This window comes from Phodopus roborovskii, unplaced genomic scaffold (genome assembly GCF_943737965.1).
Source record: "Phodopus roborovskii unplaced genomic scaffold, PHOROB, whole genome shotgun sequence".
In the NCBI taxonomy this organism is placed as follows: Eukaryota; Metazoa; Chordata; class Mammalia; order Rodentia; family Cricetidae; genus Phodopus; species Phodopus roborovskii.
The window spans coordinates 805,220-825,252 of NW_026126516.1; the positions used below are offsets into that span (position 1 = coordinate 805,220).

At 47.6% G+C, this 20,033-nt stretch overlaps 1 protein-coding gene across 7 annotated transcripts in view; it reads right to left on the reverse strand.

The window, feature by feature from the left end:
- Foxn3 (forkhead box N3) overlaps window positions 1-20,033 on the reverse strand; it is a 355,035-nt gene that overhangs the window by 186,765 nt on the left and 148,237 nt on the right. For 5 of the 7 annotated variants that reach the window (XM_051196447.1, XM_051196445.1, XM_051196449.1 and 2 more), the window contains one exon: window positions 9,896-10,452. In XM_051196447.1, the coding sequence (XP_051052404.1) occupies window positions 9,896-10,438 (543 nt within the window). In that variant the 5' untranslated portion in view covers window positions 10,439-10,452. Of the gene's footprint in view, window positions 1-9,895; window positions 10,453-13,118; window positions 13,267-13,999; window positions 14,143-20,033 lie in introns of those variants that run through there. The other 2 variants (XM_051196444.1, XM_051196446.1) reach the window with 2 other exon arrangements.

Consider the following 20,033-nt stretch of genomic DNA (forward strand, 5'->3'; position numbering starts at 1 on the left):
TGTACACATGACCCACTCAGGGCCAGCAAAGCAATGATGGGAGAAGCAGGGCCCAGATAATTAAGGGGAGGACAGAGCGCAGAAACAGTAAGCCAAGGGTGTTCCCTGGAGAAGCTCCACTAGGTAAAATGTCCTATTCTGTAGGTAGAGGTCATAGGGCCAGGGATGCCGTAAGCAGCGCTCACCACTGTAGGTAGCTGGACAGGCAGCAGGCTTGGAGGCTGTAGAGTACAGACACTTCCAAAGAGCTTTGGACCCCACTTCCCTGTTCCCTGACACCACAGAAAGGGGAGTATCAGCTTTGCCCCTCCTTAGAATTCAAAATACCATGCGAAAAGATGGAGCTCTGAGGGCTTTGTTGAGGCCCACTAAGGGACAGCTTCATCCTCCAGGTCAAAAGAATAGAATGTCGCCTCTGGCCCTGGACTGAAAGATAGCCGTCCCAAATATTACACACTATGTAAACTCCTTTAGGAGGTAATCCAACAGGCCTGTCCATCACCTGAATATAACCCGAGGAGATGGGAAGAATACTTATTCCTTTGATGAGATAATATACATGTGCGCTAGAAGCCCCTTCCCCAGGACAGTGGAGTCCACACCTCCCTGGCCAAGCCTGACTGCTCTCCACAGTTGTAACTCAAAGAGCCCAACTTGTCCTTTTCCCTGTCTCTTCTTCAGAAATGGGTCAAAATCCTAAACATTCTTGCCCTGAAAGTCTGGAGACGTCACCCTTTCTCTCTCTACCCCATGAAGCTGCTTAGTAATCTCACTGCTGAGCCTGCCTACTTTCTTGGACCCTGACTCACAAGGCATGGCTGTCGCTTTCTTTTCCTCCTACCCATCTCCCAGGAGCGATCTCAATACACAACTGGCCTGCCCTCAAACTCTGATAATTGTTGTTGAGTTTCCTTCTGAACTGATGCTTTCCTTTCTTTGTTTTTAAATACCTACCCCCTGGGGATTAAACCTAGGACTCCATGCATGCTGGTGGAGTGCTCTACCCCTTAGCTACATCCCCCAGTGGTTAAATATTTTACTCAAGAGGCTAACAACCCACAAAAGGCACAATTCCCCTGTAATAAAAAACACAGTGGACTTTATATCTCTACAGACTTAGTTATGAACTTCAGAAAAGGAAAGCTGGGGCCACTAAAGTTTACTGAAGAATGAATGAATGAATGAATGAATGAATGAATGAATGAATGAACGAACGAACGAACGAGCGAGCGAACAAGCGAACGAAGAGCAGGCAAACAACTAATCTACTCGAGAGGGACAAAGGGTAGTTATGTGTCTCATGCAACGCAGAGGATGAAGAAGGAACAGGGAATAGATTAGCCAGGAAACATGGCCAATGGGAGTACACAGAGGATGCCAGCCTGAAGATTCCATCAAGGGTGGAGCACTGTCTTCAGCAGTTAAGGGCACTAGCTGCTCTTCTGGAAGACTCAGGTTTGATTCCAGCACCCACATGGTGACTCAATCACTGTCTGCAACTCGGTTCCAAGGTATCCAGCAACTTCTTCTGACCTTCAGGACACCAGGCATGCATGTGATGCACGGACATGGGTGCAGACAAAACGCTATGCACATAAAATAATAATATAGTTTTAACAGAAAGAAAATAAGAAAAGATCCTGTGATCTTTAGCTAGAATAGGGTTATCAGCCTTGGAAGCAAATGAAGATGGATCCCTCCCTCATGTTCTGCTTGGACCTCACTTCCTGTTGTCCTGGTAACACCAGAAAGAAAAACATTGAAACTGTCCCTTCTACACCTCCGGGCTGACAGAATGAACGACTACGGCCCCGGGTGGAGACATGACATTCTGATCTGCTCCAAAGATTAGAACATTATATAATATTATTTCCTCCAGTTCTAGTTTGCTTTTTATTGCACTGCTAAACACTAAGATCAAAGCAACTTGGGGAGGGGAGGGGGCACGATTTGACTTATAGGTTATAGTTCCTCATGGGGGAAACCAAGGCAGGAACTAATACTCAGCACACTGAGGGATGCTGCTCACTACCTGGTCCTGCTAGCTTGCTCAGTTTGCCTTCTTGTACACCCCAGGACCACTCGCCCAGGGATGGCACTGACCACAGTAGGCTGGACCCCTCACATCAGTTAGCAATCAAGAAAATGTTCCCAAAGACTTGCTAACAGGACAATCTTAATGGGGACATTTTCTTGGTTGTCACACCCTCTTCTCCGATAACTAGCTTGTGTCAAGTCGACAAAAGAAAACAAACCAACACACCTAATCTGGCTAGACCTGTCAGTCACCTGGCCGGGACTCCCCTACTCCAGCCCCACCCCCAATAAACCTGACCCACCTGAAGATATGCTAAGGCTATGGGGGGAATAATTAGCCCATTAATGGAATAATATACTTACCCTTACTAGAAGCCTTCCCTCACACAGTTGTCCACAGCCTACCACGTGGCCTGCCTGCTTCTGAGTCTCTTCACCCTCTCTTCGTCTTTCTTTCAGATACTGACCACGCCTTCCCTGCCTCTAGGCTTTCCTTGGCTCTTCCTCTGAAGCCTCGCCTCCCGTGACAACCATCCTGAATCAAATTCATCAAGAAGACCAAGAAGACAACTATCTAACAGTCTATTAGAAACTTAAAGGTCACTGCTGGATCACCCCTCCTCCTTCACCAAGAACTTTGGACCCCAACTCCTGTGACCCTACTGATGCAGATTTTAAAGACAGGGAAAAAAGCCTCACAGTGTCGAAAGAGAATCCCAAAGTGCCCTCAAAACCCGAAAATCCCCGGTGAAGGGCAGTAGCACTAACTGCAGCTTCTCAAGATTTAAAATACCACAGGAGGGCGGTGTGCGGCACACGGCTTTAATCCTGGCAACAGGGAGGCAGAGTTCTCAGGGTTCACCGCCAACCTGCTCTATATAAGGAGTCCCAAGCCAGCCATTAAAAACAAAAAACACAGGGCAGGAAGGAGGGTAGAGATATGAAGGTTCTGGTCGGGGCCATTAAAGGAAGGCCATTCCATTCCCCCAGTGTGGCTACATTTCACAGATGCTACATTTCCTTTTTTTGTTTTTGGAGACAGGGTTTCTCTGTGGCTTTGGAGCCTGTCCTGGAACTAGCTCTTGTAGATCAGGCTGGCTGGTCTTGAACTCACAGAGATCTGCCTGCCTCTGCCACCTGAGTGTTGGGATTAAAGGCATGAGCCACCAATGCCCGGCTTTTCTCTATTTTGTCTTTTTTTTTAAATTCTACTCTGTTACTTGATTTTTGTTCATTTGTTTGTTTTTCAAAACAGGGTTTCTCTGTGAAACAGTCCTGGACGTCCTGAAACTCACTCTGTAGACCAGGCTAGCCTCGAACTCTCTGAAATCGACCTGCCTCTGCCTCTGCCTCTGCTTCCAGAGTGCTGGGATTAAAGGTGTGAGTTTATATCAGAACAAAGAGACCTCACTTGATGTGACATTGTGAACTGCCTGAAAGACCCTTAGACTAGTATCTAGCAGAGGCATTAAGGCAAAGAACAAAGACACAGTGTGGTCCCTTAAGAGTTAATCAATCCAAATGGGAGTGGGGAGATGGCTCCAGAGGACAAATACTGCTCTTGCCAAGAGTTCGGTTACCAGCGTCCTTATCGGGTAACTCACAACTGCCTTGTAACCCCAGCTCTGGAATCAGATGCCACTGGTCTCTGCTAACACCTGCACACAAATACACACTCACACAGACATAATTAAAAACAGTATAGTCAGATGTGTTGACACATATTCTCCAGGCCAGTCACAGTTAGACAGTAAGTAAAAAAGACTCTCTCTCTCTCTTTCTCTCTCTCTCTCTCTCTCTCTCTCTCTCTCTCTCTCACAGACAGACAGACACACACACACACACACACACACACACATACACACACACACTTAACTCAAACAGTCCTATCAATTACCTGGGAGGAAACGCCCTCCAGGAACACCATCAGCATCAGAAACTACAAAATAGTGTAGTCTACCTCAGCCCCATAATACAGCAGATTTCATAAAAGTCACAAGTACATTCCATTATCTTCCAAAGTGTGCCATCACCCATTTATTCAGCCCAATGATCTCTACAGTCATTGTCCACTCTCTCTCCTACATGATGGTACCTTTGGTCACTGTCCACTTTCAACCCCTGGGAGGGTACCCCACTTTACTCTGAAATAAATTCAACCTATCTCCTATTTTACACATGGCACATCTCATCTGAACTCGATAGAGAACTCATGGACCAGGGAACTAAGGAGTCCTGAGCAAGAATGGTACATTCACATGCCAAGATCTCCAGCAGATGGCTAGCCAGCAGGAAATAGCAGCCCCTCACAGGCACTGATGAGCCATGGCTGGCCCCAGCAGCATCTCTCACACCTCATCACATTTCTGCATATTCCAGGGGACATTAAGGCTAATGCATCAGGGCCAGACTGTGCTGTCTTCCAAAGATCACTGCGAGGAAAGAAGATGCAAGGCATGGCAAGGCAGGGCAAGGCAGGGCTGGGCTGTCTGTCTTCCTCCTAAAGGGACCACCAGTTAAACAGATACACTGGCCAATGTCACAGGAAACAGAGATGCTCTGGGTTCCAAAAGGAGGAGGGAAAAGGAGGCCACTGTGTATAAGGGAAACAGTAGTAAGTGTTAGCTCATGGTGGCGCACGCCTTTAATCCTAGCACTCAGGAAGCAGGGGCAGGCAGATTCCCATTCAAGGCCAGCCTGGTCTACACAGAGAAAGCCTGTCTGAAAAATCCAAAGCAAAACAAAAGAATTGTATCCACCAGGAGGTGCTGGGAGGACAGAATAATCGTGGAGGGAAGGACTAGGAGAACATGTATGCATGCTTCCTACATAGGCAGAAGGGCTACTTGGGCCCGACCCCAGTGCAGGGGTTTTGGAAGGCAAGAGAGCTGGAACATAGCCTGAGAGCCAGCAGCAAAGATGAACTTCTGCGTCTACTGGGAATGAGAATTTACTCCATTGAGAGTACAAAAAAATAATCTCTACACTTACTGTATCTCTCCTGTTTGCACTCTATAGTTCTTTATGCTGCATCCCCAGCATTAATCAGGACTCTACCTGTCTCCTATGCTATGGCATGACTGTTCCCTCTGGGCATAACAACATGGCCATGCCACTGTGACGATGATGAATGTCCAATCTTGTGGCGCTATCTTGTTTGTTTGTGCTTTAAGAAACACAGCTTGCCTGAAGATCAGAGTGTGGAAGCCATAGACACCAGGCAGTGGTGACGCACACATTTAATCCCAGCACTTGGGAGGCAGAGGCAGGTGGGTGGATGTGAGTTCAAGGCCGCCCTGGGCTATAGGAGATTGATTCGATCTAAACCAGAAACAGAGCCGGGCGGTAGTGGCTCACACCTTTAACCCCAGTATTTGGGAGTCACAAACCTTTAACCCCGGCACTGGGGAGATGGAGATAGAGGAGGACAAAGGAGCTCAGAGCATTTCAGCCTGAGGATTCCTAGAGACAAGATCGCCCTTTTGGTCTGAGGATTCAGTAGAGGTAAGAACTAGTGGCTGGCTGCGCTGCTTCTCTGATCTTTCTACATGAACCCCATATCTGACTCCAGGTTTTTATTATTAAAACCAATTAGAATTCACGATACACAACCTAATGAAAGAGAGAAAAGGAATGGGGAGGGCGACTCAAGCAAACATAATCTCAAGAACCTCTCCCTAGACAAACACAGTATTCACTAGCACTTGATACATTGCCAATGAATTCAGGTAGTGGGTCAACAGTGCCTCAGACATCCAAGACCCCAAGGCTAAACAACGCTGAGCCACTTTCTACACACACGAAAACCGAGGGACCAAGACGTCCAGGTCCTGCCAACCACCAACACCAGAATCCGAGTCCTGCTCCCTACCCAGTCCGGGTTCATCTATGCCATGCAGCCACCTCTGCGGGCCAAAACTGTTTAAAGCAGCCAGCCTCGTATATAATAAGCACGCTGTGTACTCTGCTTCCTTTATAAACCTTCTGGCGACAACAGTATTTTCTGTTGAAACAGCAAGAAGGGAAATAAATAAAAAGCACGGAAATAGAAACACACATACCTGCTTCATTCTAATCCAGTCTATAAAAATTAACTGTGTTTTTACTTCTCGTTTTCAAGTCCCCAGAGAAGTCAGCACATGCTAAATACAAGTCCTGAGACTTGTATCTAGAAGGAAGAAAAGAAGAAGAAAAAAAAAAAAAAAAAAAAAAAAAACCATGATCCCAGACTTAAAAAAAAAACATGACCTTGATTGATCTGAGCAAACACCCACTGATAGCCTGGTAGGATGAAAGACAGCTCCGGCAGGATGGCAGGTCACAGACTAGGGAACAGCTGACCCCTGGGAGCAACAGCCTCCGAGCAAGTTAAGCAGGCTCCAGGAACACGGACCCTCCTCTACACACCCGGCTCCCACAGAAGACAGCAGACAATCTCAGAACTCACTTCCCTCCTAGGGGATGCAGCAAATTCAAGGACACTATGGAGGCAGGCAGTATGCAAGACACGCTGACGACCAAGAGATGGGTGTCTTTGAAACAGAAGGGAAGCACAGGTAGCATTACATGCATTTAATGCCAGCACTCAGGAGACAGAGGCAGGTGGATCCCTGGATTCCAGGACAGCCAAGGCTACACAGAGAAACCCTGTCTCAACAAAACAGAACAAAGAACAAAAAGGGACTGAACCAGTGAGAAATGAAGGGACAGGGTGTAATATATTCAAAAACAAACAAAAAACTGAACAAAACATCACAAACAGAGTAGGCATGCATAAGCCGCACTGGGGTCCTAATCCAAACCCTGAACCATCTTGGATATTTGAATACCCGGCTTAGGTGACATTACAACTTTCTAACTTGGGAGGGTAGCTGGGAGGCTGGGATGGGGGAATGAGGACTGGACAGACATACTAGCACTGTGGCTATATGACAAACTACAGATTAGTCTCCTACACACGAGAGTATGTTGAAATAAAATGACTCACAATGTCAATTTCCTTCAAAGTACTTCAGCAGTAGAAACAGCAACAAAAATGAATAAAACCAGACAATGCTCATTAGGCGCTAACTCTAGACATGGATCATGGGTGACAGAAGCACAAACTCTTATTATTCTCTCCACTTCTGCCAGCTAAAAACGTCCATGACTAAACAACAACAACAAATTTAACCTGCCTTTTGAAGCACTTTGAGAGGCTAAACAGAAGCAAAGCTGTATTTTCTCATGACTTAATCGTGAGACAAGGTTCTTGATGAAATCTCAGCACTTAGGAGATTAAAAACATACAAACAGAAAAAAAAAAACATTCCTGTAATCCCAGCACTTGGGAGGTGGACAGGCAAGAAGATCAGTTCAAGATCACCCATAGCTAAGTATCAAGTTCAAGGCCAGCCTAAGCTACTTGAAACCCTGCCTCAAAACAAACAGACCGACCAACAAAAGACCACCTGGCTGGCTCAGGAACCTTTCCTGTAATACCCAGGCACCTTGAAGCCTCTCAACTACCAACTTTCCCAGCCCCTCAGAACCAAACCTGCAGGGAGGAGCCTGGGAAATGGTAACAGTTTGAAGTGCCTTGGGTGACTGATGCAATCTCGCCTGTTCCTTCCTGCTCCAGTGGCCTAGCCAACAGTTGTCCAGCAGGGTCTGCGTTCCAAGCCCTCAGGGACAAGGATCACACAGGATTCCACATTCCCACAGCTATGCCAAGCTTAAAATTGTGTTCTCCAGTTTCAAAAACATATCAAAAACTTAGAACGAACGAAAAAGAACGTGCCGTGGCTAACTCCATGCATCAAACGTGCCTGGCTTCCATCCCTACCTTCATGCAACCTATTTCTCAACGACATTTGGGTGTGTTTAGACATTTGTGTTGAGGTTGAACCTACTGCCAAAGTAAAACTCCCTGGGAAGAAAACAAGTGTATCTACAGAGCCCTAGGGACTCTCACTGGGCAATGTATCAGCAGGAATGCCTTCCCTTTTACTCAGCAAATCCAGGAGAAAACCCCCCAGTAAACAGGCCAGGGCTAGGGCCCTGGCAGCACTCAGGATGCCTGACAGTCACCAGAGGCCTCCGGCTCACCCAAGGAAAGAGAAGAAAAGGGGGGGGGGGATAACTCACAGCTTTGTTGTTTGAACGGCATCAAAACTCAGGGAACAAAATTTCAGCCACAAAACTGACTGGCATGATCAGAAACATGTCAATACAGGTCAGCACCTGAGCTAGGAAGCCAGAACTCAACAATTCCCGAGATTATCAATCTCAAATCTTTCAAGACACTCCCTTGTAACAGGTATCAGTGTTTGCCCAGATTGACAGCCAACACCCCTGGAAAAATGAGACTCCCAGAATCCTGTGTGAGGCTGGGGGCTGGCTGGGTTCACAGACCCTCTTGGTAAGCCCTGCATACACCACCCACTGCTTGGGAGCAGGGCAAGATGATGAATACATAATCTTTGCGAGTCTCAGTGCACACTTGGAGCTGGTCCTGTTTAACATTTCAGACTGCGCACTTGCTAAATTACTTTCGTGTGCAGCGGTGTTATGTCAAACATGGAGACACATGCATGCTGTAACTTGCAGAAGGGATGACATGGTGCTAAAGGCCCCGTTCACTGTCTCATCGGTGGGTGGCACTCGGCTCTCGGGGCCTAGTGAGCACTTTCTTGTCCACATTCTAAGCCTAGAATTGCTTGCTCAGGCTTTCCCTCTCAAGAAGTGACCTATACAAAGTGTTTAATGCCACGGCCTGGCTCTTGGAAGGAGAGCAGTTTTTACATCTTTAAAATTCTCTTAAAGCACAGACCAGTCCTGGGAATGCTCTCCAAACACTTAACCTGAGAAAAAAGGAGAGACTTAGTTCGCAAGGATAACAGATTTCACTACGTGAGCGGCACCGTGATCATCACAGATATACAGAAAGCTAAGGATCCCGAAAAGAAGGAAGCCCCGTGGACATATACATGAGCACACTCCTGACATCATCAGCGTTATGACCAATGGCTCAGCTGTTAAGAGTGTCCGAGGTCTGCCCACCGCAGCAGACCAAGTTCAGTTCCCAGGACCCGCACTAGGTAACTCCGACTATATACAACAAGCTCTAAGTATTTTAGACACCTGTAGCCTCTGAAAACACCTACAATTGTGTACATATGCACACACACACACTTGTGTGCGCGCACACACAAATTAAAAATTAAAAAAAAAAAAAAAAATTCAAACGTTTTAAAACGAGTCTCTAATGGGAACCTTAACCCAAGCCAGTACTTTTTACTAGCAGATTTCCATGCTGCCAAAAACTTAAATATCCACTGGATTTCACAGAAGTCACCCACACCTCCAGTCTGGTTGGTCTCAGAGTAAGTATATTCCAGTATCGTCCCAAAATGTATCATCTCCCATTTATTCCAGAAGCCTGAGATGTTGCCTTTTCCAATACTGACAGAGTCCTTTTTCTCCAGTCCACGATGGCCGTTTTCCTTATACGTAAACCCCGCCCCCCACTAATACACCCTATCGTGACACACACGCCTTTGAGCTTTAAAGCCAAACTGACCCAACCACGTGGAAGGAAGACACGAAAACAGTGGATTGGCAAAGCTCAGTAGTGAGGTTATGTGAACTCCTACCGGGGTACATCTCAAGACAGTGACCCCCCAAGAAGAAAACAAAAAACGCATTAGCCAATACATTTAAGAAAGAGAAGTTTCTCACGGCTAACCTGTTCAATTATCCACGCATAACCACGTCAGCATGGTGACTACACATTCATTTTTTTAATGGTGAAAACTTGGAGGTTAAAGCAGCAAAACTAAATTCATAAACTCAGTTCCAGATCACACAAGCAACATACCTGACTCCTCTCTTTGTCCACTTTCTTGAAACACTTATTCAGTGACAAATTGTGTCTCACTGAGTTTTTCCACCCAGTAGGGGCATTCGCAAAATACGGGAAATGTTCCAAGATCCAGTTGTAGATGTCCTTCACTGGCAGGCGCTTGGTTGGAGAGTCCTCGATGGCCATAAATATGAGGCAGCTAAAAGAGTAAGGGGGCTTGCAGTTGGGGTTCTGTCTGGCATCATAGGGCATGTCCGAGTGGGCAGGGGATGGCGGAGTGTCATCGTCCAAGTCCTGGACAGGACTGACACTCCTGAGGACCGACTCCCCAAAGCTCTTCAACAAGTTCTTGCTCTCATGCAGCCAGTTCAGGTTGGTCAGCTCTTCATCTTCCATGGTCCCCTCTTCTAATCTTATGTCAGGCAGAGGGAAGTCGAGGTCATCATCTTCCTGGAGGGCCTTGGAGAAACCACTGCCCCGGTAACAGTGACTCAGTCCACTGGACACGCTGATTCCTGAGCTCTCGGGCTTCTTAGTGGCAGGCATGACTGGACCCATTTACGTGAAGGCTCCTAGGGAGGACAGCAAAGAGAAGTGATGAGCTGGAGAAACTCAGAACAGAAATGGGCTCAGGTCCCGCCTAACTCCCTCTCCCCCATCTGGGTCTCAGTTACAAGGTGATGGCATCCCAGGACTCCTACAAGGGAGACACACAAACCCACCGCAGTTACACAATAAAGAAAAAAGAGCCCAGTTTGTCAGCAGCACGGTGATCATAGGGGCCTTAAACAAAACTGAAAACATACATGGAACTTTTGATGCGCAAACGACATCATGGGTGGCTACTCCCTGGGTCTATAGTAGCTCCCTGTGACCAGAGAACTCATTAGTACTTGCTGTCTCTGATCCTCTATTATAATGCACACATACCCACAGCACAACAAAATAAGCGTAATGGACAATTACTGTGGCTTTGTATTACCAGAATCATTGCTTATCCTTCTCAAAAAAAAAAAAAGAAAAGAAAAGAAATGTCAGGTCTGAAGGTGCTCACTCAACTGTAATCCCAGCACACCTGTCATTCCAGCATTCTGGAGGCTATGGCAGACACACTGTGAGTTCAAGACCAAGCTGGGGCTACATGAGATCCAGTCTGGGAAAAAAGAAGAAAGTGCTGACAAGATGTCTAAGCAGGTAACAGCATTTGGTGCTGAGCCTGATGGCTTGAATTTAACCTCCCACACCTACATGATGCAGAATCGTTCATGCAATTTGTCCCCTGAGTTCCACGAGTGTGCGGCGGCAATCACACACCCCCATATACACATACAGACATGGATGTGTGCACATATATGCATATGCGTCCACGTATATGTGTGTGTGCACGTGTGATAAATGAAGTCTTTTTCAATGTAAGGAAAAATAACAGAGATGGGAGGGAAAGCAAGGAGAGTTATTTCCAATCCCATAAAAAGATCCACATAAGGGACTTGAAGATAAAACTGTAACAAGAAGCCAGTGATTTCCTTGTTTGGTTTTATTTTTGCCCCCCCCCCCCCCGCAAAAGGAACTTTAATTACATTTGACAAGTGTAAAGGAGAAGAACAACAAGGAACTCTTGAGACTACAACTTGAGGTAGTACATTCAATTTAAGGGCATCACACCTAGAGAGAAAAAGCATGTAACCTCAGGCACTACAAAAAAACAAATGGGAATGAAAACTATGCCATTAACTAGAACTAGAGTCCGTGAAGAAAAAAAAAGTTGAGAGGACAACTAGAAACTTCAAAACAGGAAGGCAAATTCAACAGAAACTGTAACAGATGCTCTCCCCCAACCATCAGCAAACCCTACTCTTATCAGTGACCTAGAACAGAGAGTAAAACAGAGTCTGACAAATAGAATAACCCCACAGACACAACCCTCTGGTGCACAACACAAGATAAATAGGACAATGGGTCTTTTGCTCAATGTGTGCAGAGCTGAAATTCATACTTAGTCTAAGAACATCTTTTTTTTTTAGCTCAATGAGGAGCTAAAGCAATGCACCTACAAGAATTAGTACACTAAAGGCAAACAAATGGTCATTCCAAGCCTCTAAATATCCATTAGCACAGCATTTAAAATGAGCACTGTTTCAGCGCAGAAAGTTCTAGAATTCCATTCTAGAAAGCATGATGCAGAGCTCCAAACAACCAGGCAGGGTGCCAGCATGCTGCTGCACTTTCCCACCAGGGGGACAGAGGCGCAAGGGGCACATCCCCCTAGAGGACAAAAATCTCCACAGGACCTCACAGCCCACCCAGGCAGGCAGTCCAGGAGCATCATTTACCCAAGGAAATCTCTCTCTGTGGAAATAAGAGAGCTAATCTATGTTATAGAAAAAAATGCTAACTTGTATCTCCGGGATTGGAGATGCTGCCGAATCCAGCCTGATACTGCTTTTAACTTCCGAATGAGGAAATCAGGGCCATCTTGTCTCAGTTTCCTAAGATCCCCCAGGAAAGGCTCTACCTGCCACCATAGCCACACAACGGAGAACTACCCAGCCAGTGAAGTCAACTTTAGCCCCAAATGAAAGTTTTATGTCTCCTGAGCTTCCAAACAGGAAAATTATATCATGGCTGACAGTAAAGTAATTTAATTGCACTGTTGCTATGACAACATACTGCTCTCTTTCTTTTTAATTTGCTTATTTGTCAGCAGCTTCCCAAAGGAACTAACATGCTATTCTCCATGTTTTCTTTTGTTTTCAACAAACACTGCCAGCAACGTGGTCCTACAAATGCCACTGCCAAGAAGAGGTGGTCTGAAGGGTCCCCAACCCCTGGGTTATTTGTTTCCCCAAACTCTCCATTAACTGTATTCCCTATAAACTCCGCTCTTTGTAACAGTATGGACAGCTCCTGACCACTGCACTCTTATGTTACAACCAAACAAACAATTCCCAGAAACCACAGCTGAGGAGTTTTCCATTATTATGCACTAACTTCAAAATTTTCCAAATCTCTTTTCCCTTCTTTTTCTTCCCTTAGAGGTGGAGGACATTGTGAGCCTGCAGTCAAGCAAACGTTTTAAATCTGCTAATAAACGTTGCTTTGAATAGTTTATCCACCAGTGACCGCCTTAAAATTTCAAGTTATTGGTTATGTCTCTCACACCCTCCCTATTTTTTTTATGACTTCCTGTGTTTTATCTTCCTTTCTTTCAACGCAAAAATGGATCAGGGAAGCTTACGTTTTCTGTCTAATAGCAGAACCAGAACGTCTCCAAATAACTGACAATGCTATTATGGCCCAGGTCTGAAGAGATGTTAGTGATGAACTTTTTAAAAAGTTGAGAAATCTTCCTCAACCGAAGCTGGGCAGTCTCGAGTTTGGGGGACTGGGAACCTCCCCCTCCTTGCGCGCGCACACACGCACGCGCTCCACTCCCTTTTACTGTACTTGTCAAAAACATTTCAAGGGGACCAACGGGAGCAGCGATTGGCTGTGGCCCGCGTCAGTCATCGGCGTTGCCAGGCAACGAGAAAACTGCTCTTCTCCGCGTACACAGGGCAATTGGGAGCTCGCATACCTTCACTGCCGGTCAGATGTCATAAACCTTTTATTGGCCGCAGCGTGGCGAGCCTAAAAACAAATCAATAAGTGCCCACAGCCCTCCCCAACTCACGGGGGCCCCAGAAAGACTTGCAAAGAATTGGGGTGCAGAGGATTAGGGCCCCGCGGGTCTCGGGATGCTCGCGGCCGGTGCTGAGCGAGCTCGGTTGGGAGGGGATCTTTGTTAGGCGCCTGTTCGCGGTCTTGGGGTCTCCAGTAGATCCGCACCCTCAGACCGACCCGGATTGCTAGGGATGCCTGCTCCTCAGACAATACCAACTCTGTCGCTCTCCCGGTCCTGTAAGGAAACCGAGGCACGAGAAGCAGCCAGCTCGTCGGGGCAGGAAACTCCTAGTCGGGCAACTTCCAGGCTCAGGACTGGGGGTCCCCCGACTCCGGGACCAGCTTGGCCCGCACCCCACACTGTGAGCCCAGTCCTGATCGCTGTGGGCCACCACGACGGCTCTCCGGCGAGCACCCCAGGCTGGGTGGCAAGGGAGGGCACGGGCGCGGACTCACCTGGCCAAGCGCGGCGCGGGGCCGCCGCTGCCTTCGGTGCAGCCGACAAAGTTTCGCGGGCGCCCAGCGGGCATCGCTCGGGGCCCCGCAGCGGACGCTCGAACCCTGGGCGGGCGGCGGGGGGCGGCCGCGGATGCGGACGGCAGGGGTGCGGGGGGCGGCGCGGCATGGGCCCCGAGCGAGCGTCCGCGGGCGCCGCGTCCTCCCGCCGGCCGCGCCGCTCTCCACGCCCCGTCCCGCCTCCCGCTCGCCTCCGCTGCGGCGCGTCGGGGCCGGGGCGCGCCGAGCGGCGAGAAATTGTTTCCACTGCAAACAAAAAAAGGCGACACATGACCAGGCAGGAGGAGGGGGAGCGCGGGGAGGGAGGGGCGGAGGGAGCGGGAGAGACGGAAAACGTGGGCCGGGCGACCCCGGGCTGCGGCGCGGGCCCTCAGGGAGGCCCTTCGGCCAGGCTGGGCCCCTGGGCTCCTCGGCAGCACCCGGGAACCCAGGGGACTCGGGCAGGTGGCGCGTGGCCGGCCCCCTCCCCTGCTTCGGGCCACATGAGCGGTGCTGCGCAGCTGGCAACGTGTCGCCGCAGCGCTTTTACCCCGGCCGCCTGCCTTACAAGGCTCGAAAGTAAAAATAAAAAGAATTACGACGCGAGCGAGGCTTCTGAGGGTGAGGAGAGATGATTCCACTTCTCTCCCAACTACTACTGCAGCACTCCCGAGGCGGGTCCAGTCGTCCTCCAACACGAACCTCCTGCCGGGGACGAAAAACTGATCCCCAGCCTCCAGCTTAGGTTGCCCTGGCTGTAGAGGGAGGGAGGATGGCCGCCACCACGGAGGGAGAGGGGCACCCCAAATGCAACACCAATGGGTTCTCCCCATGGGCTAAGCTAAGGGCACCACCCGGCTCCTACATCTGGGAGGAAAACAAGTCTCCTCTCCTTCACATTTTGATGGTCACAAATTAAAATGATAATTTGCAAACACCCCCCGCCCCAGAAATGGCACAGCCACTTCTAGTCTCCAGGCCACCCCTGGCTAGAGGCACAACAGCCGGCTGCCTTTGGAGAGGATGGAAGCAGAGTCCAACAGGACACCCTGCTGGTGACATAAATAAAAATAGGATTTCACACCACTCCCAGGTAGCTAGGCGAGCAGGTTCTACAAAGAGAAGCCCAAAGCCATCCTCCCACGCCCACCTGAACAGTGGACAGCTATGAGGCATTCTGTGTGACTTGGGTTGAAAACGCTCCAGCTGGGCAGTAACTTTTAACCTAGCCAGACCAGAGGCAGGAAGGAAGGTGAGAGAAATACCACATGCTTCTGGGAAGTTTTTGTTTGAAACAGTAATAATAATAATAACAACGTGAAAACCCAAACAATTTGAGAGTCAATCCCCCACTTAACTAAACTTCAGGATTGGGTAGCAGCCACCTTCAGCAATTCAGACTCACTGAGACTACTTGCCAGCAATTACAAGACTCAGAGAAGCAAGCCCAAGGTAGCCTGAGGTCATCCAGCCCCACCTCCGTGTTATTGAGCACATAATGTGACTAAGCAGAAGGTACCCTGTGGCAGACATATTAGATCATCTCTGGAGTCCAACACCAGTGATCCTAAGGGCCAGCACTGGTAACCACAGGCAGGACAAGAAAAGGTCAGTCACCTGTGACTGACAGCAGGTCCCACATCACTAGACAATGTTTAATCTCCACCAGGGGAATCAGGTTAGAACTGACCATAGGGAAGTTGTACTCTTCAGGCTCATCAGCTGCTATCCCTCCCGACCCCTTACACACTCCTGCTAGGTATACCTACATTAAGTGGGCATAGCACATTACTTTCTACCTATCCCTTCTTCCTACATCCAAAAGGCAGGATGTGATGAGCGCAAGGTGATTATGTCCAAACCATATCTTTCTTGAAACTCAGATACCAACTGTTAGGCTCCTGGTATGTGAGCTGGTTGTGTCAGATAAACAAAACTTTACACAAACTAGTTTAGGCTCTAAGAAGCCATCCATGGAGGGTGGAGCACAGCCTCTAATGAGCCTGCCTTGCCTTCCTTTCCTTTCCCTCTGAGGCCTTTTCCGTATCATATATTCACAAACCTGAGTTACTTGTCTGCAGAAGATCATAAGACCCACCTGGGAAGCCACTTCTAAGTTCTAATATCCTTAGATGGCTTCCTACAACCTCTAATTCAGGAACAAGACAAAAGGCACAAAAAATTATCAGATAAAGTATTTGGGGGGGGGTCTTTTTTTGAGACAGTTTCTCTGTGTAGCCCTGGTTGTCCTGGAACTCACTCTGTAGACCAGGCTGGCTTTGAACTCACAGAGATCTGCCTACCTCTACCTCCCAAATACTGGGATTAAAGGCATACACCACCACCCAGCAAATTATAGATGGATAGGTAGGTAGGTAGGTAGGTAGGTAGGTAGGTAGGTAGACAGACAGACAGACAGACAGACAGACAGACAGATAGACAGACAGACAGACAGACAGATGATAGATAGAGCTCTGTCTGCATGTATGTCTACATGCCAGAAGAGGGCATCAGATCCCATTACAGAGGGTTGTAAGTCACTCTATAGCTGCTGGGAATTAAACAGGTCCTCTGGAAGAGCAGCCAGTGCCCTTAACCACTGAGCCATCTCTCCAGCCCCTTAACTTGATTTCTTAATTTCCCTTTTCCATTACAGATGTGCTAAGAGACGTCAGGTGGCGCTGTTCAAAAGGGGTGTGCAAGGGTCACAGGTCTGCCTGCTGCTCATGGAAAATGGACCCAGCCAAACCGTTGTTATAAGCCAGAGAGAGCTTACTGTGCCCTGTTCCATCTAAGATTCCACAGGCCCCTGGCTCTAGGACATGGATCCTTGACATTAGTGTGCAGGGGTCAGGTTCCTTTAGGAATAACCTCATGCTCAATTTTCCTCTTGTGTTTTCTTGGGTGCCAAGAAATCTCAGGCAGGCCAAATAATTTATACTATTGTTTCATATAGCTACCTGACATCAGAGCACTATCATTGACCTAGAACTCTCTATGGAAAACATTTATTTTCTGAATGGGGACTTGATAAGACCATTCTGTACCTCACCTGAACATGAGCAGCTGAACCAGAAGACCTGTGTTCTAGAACAGCCAGTCCCAGTCAGTGTGGACCTCAGTTCCTCCTTCATAGTTCTTAATAGAACAGCTGACAGTCTCCCTCAAAACAGTGACAACTAAGCAGGTACAAAGGACACCTTGCTATAGGTTGCAAAGACCTGAGGCAGCCTGGAAAGATGGCCCTCTGGTCCAGGGTACATGCAACTGACTCTAGTAAAAAGCACATGTAAGAGGAAGGCCAGAGCAGGCGGCGCAGCTGGCTACATGGAATGGGGGGGGGCAATTTTTTATAATGTATTTTATATGCATTGATGTGACGGTGTCAGATCCCCTGGAACTTGAGTTACAGATAGTTGTGAGCTGCCATGTGGGTGCTGGGAACTGAACACCAGGCCAGTGCTCTTAACTGCCGAGCCATCTCTCCTGTCCACAAGGTATTTCTTGTTTCTCTTCAGTATAGCTATTCCGACCTCCTCCATCCTTGTTTAAGATCACACACAGGGAGACAAAGCATGTGGTAGATTATCTAATACAACAGGCTTGGGGAGAGGAGGGCAGGTACCTTTGTAAGAGAAGCTCTAATAAATATGGCGGGAGTTTGATCTACCAAGATGGAAACGGAGTGTCTTAGACCTGAGTTGTTTGCCTGGAGAAGTCCTTAAGAACTACCTGGAAAGCCACTCCTTAAAAATCAAAGGATCCTTAGACAGATAGGGTCCCAGCATATACATCAAGAAAGCCTCCATGAAAGCCTGGAGGTGGTGGTGGGTGCACACCTTTAATCTCAGCATTTTGGAGGCAAAGGCAGGCAAATCTCTGAGTTCGAGGCCAACCATGTCTGCAGAGTGAGTTCCAGGCCAGCCAGAGCTACCCTGTCTACAAAAACTGAAAAAGAGCCCCCATGGAATGATTGCATAGACAAGCTGACAACCTCTACTCCAGGCAGGAGTCATAAAAGGTGCAAGCAGATTTATGGAGTATGACTTGATTGTATTCAAAATGCACTTGTTTGTCGAACAAATATTTACCAAGCACCGGGCTAGGTGCCAGGGGGCCAAAGTCTTGTTCCTACAGGGTTTATATATTAGGAAATAGGTGTGGAGGCCTGTCCTCAGAGCAAGGGAAAAGCCTAAGGATTTTACAACCCAGAGGATTCATTCTCAGAGAAATGCTCTTAAAAGATGCATGGGATATTGGATACAGCATGAATTCTTGGAGGGGGGAGAAGAAAACAGAAAACCAAAAGCTGGCAGAACAGCCCAGAAATCACTGGGAACATGCACATAAAAGGCAGTGCAGGAGCTGAAAAGTGTAGCTCAGTGTTGCAGCACACGTTAACATACACACAGCCCTGCACGTTAGCACACACAGCCATAGACTCCATCCTCAGCCCCAAAAGCAAACAAAGGGAATGAAGAGAACTTTGTGAAAATAAACTTTACAAATTCAGGAAGAGGGATAGAGAGATGGCTCAGCAGTTAGGAGGAGCACTTGCTGCTCTTGCAGAAGCCTTGGGTGCAGTTACCTCATCAGGCACCATACAGCTGCCTATGACCCTAGTTCAGGGGGAACCAATACCCTCTACTGGCCTCCACCTCCATGCATATGCTCAACACACCCACAAGCACATGAAGTGAATACATCTTTGTTGGTTTTGTTTTTTGAGACAGGGTTTCCCTGTAGCTTTGGAGCCTGTCCGGGAATTCACTCTGAAGACCAGGCTGACCTCAAACGCAAAAGATCTGCCTGCCTCTGCCTCGTGAGTGCTGGGAATAAAGGCGTGTGCCAACACCGCAGCCTGGCAAAATCTTTTTTCTTTCTTTTTGTTTGTTTGGTTTTTTTTTTTTTTTTTTTTTTTAATTAGGGGGAAATACTAAGTTAGTGGTTTCCTCTGAGAACAAGTTATTTGGGGTCTGATGCTTTTTTTTTATACTTGTATTTTCTGTTTTCTAGATTGGAGTGTTCTATGCCTTCTATCAGAGCTGTGCTCCTGGTATTCAAGTGTGCATCAGAATTATCTAGAGGACTTATTTAAATGCTGCCAACTGTTTCCCCACACCTATAATTTCTGGTTTCAGAGATCTAGGCTAGACCTGAGATTTTTTTTTTTTTTTTTTTTAGACCTGAGATTTTGCATACCTAAAAAGCACTTCGGGCCAAGGAACCATACTTTTAGAACCATATTATGAGACTCACTGAATTCCAGAAGAATCTATCAGACTTGAGGAAATAAAAACAGAACAAAATGTGTAAAAGTCACCAAAAGACCAGGAAGGTTTGTCCTAAGAGTGTGAGGAGGAGGGCATAAGCAAAGACAATACCTTAGTCATGCCTTGGTCATAACACACGAGTATGCGGTTTATGATTGCAAAACAAAAATTAATAAAATAAAGCTCACTTTTTCTCTTGTGTAGAGAAGAGAGGCCCTCAGCTGGAAGGCCTGGAAGTTCCTGGGTGAAGTGAAAGACTTGGTCATCATTTGTCATTTTCTGTGCATTCCCCCACGTGTTTTTCAGGCAGAGCCTCCAGGGTGGAGCCTGGGAAAGGCTTCAGCACTTCTTCAGCTTAGAGTAGGCCAGGTTGAAGGAGAAAGGAGGGGCGAGGGATAAGGGAAAGTTCAGGTGATGGGTGGAGAAGTGACTTTCATTAGCTCAGGCTCCCAGCTAACCCTGAGCCGATGAAGTGGCCTGCTAAAGGGAAAAGGGAAGTATGCAAGCTCTCAGCTCCTCGTAACCACAAACAAAATGGTAAGCTGATGGTCTAGAAACCAGGGTCAGTCAATTTACTCAAGCAACAAGGATTTGCTTTCCATACTATCAACTCCGTGCCCTATGCTGACTGAAGAGGACCTGAAAGAGATCCCAGGAAAAATAAATGTGGCACCAGCCATAAAGGACAGGAGGAGACATTATCTTATAGTAGGGTTTTTTTT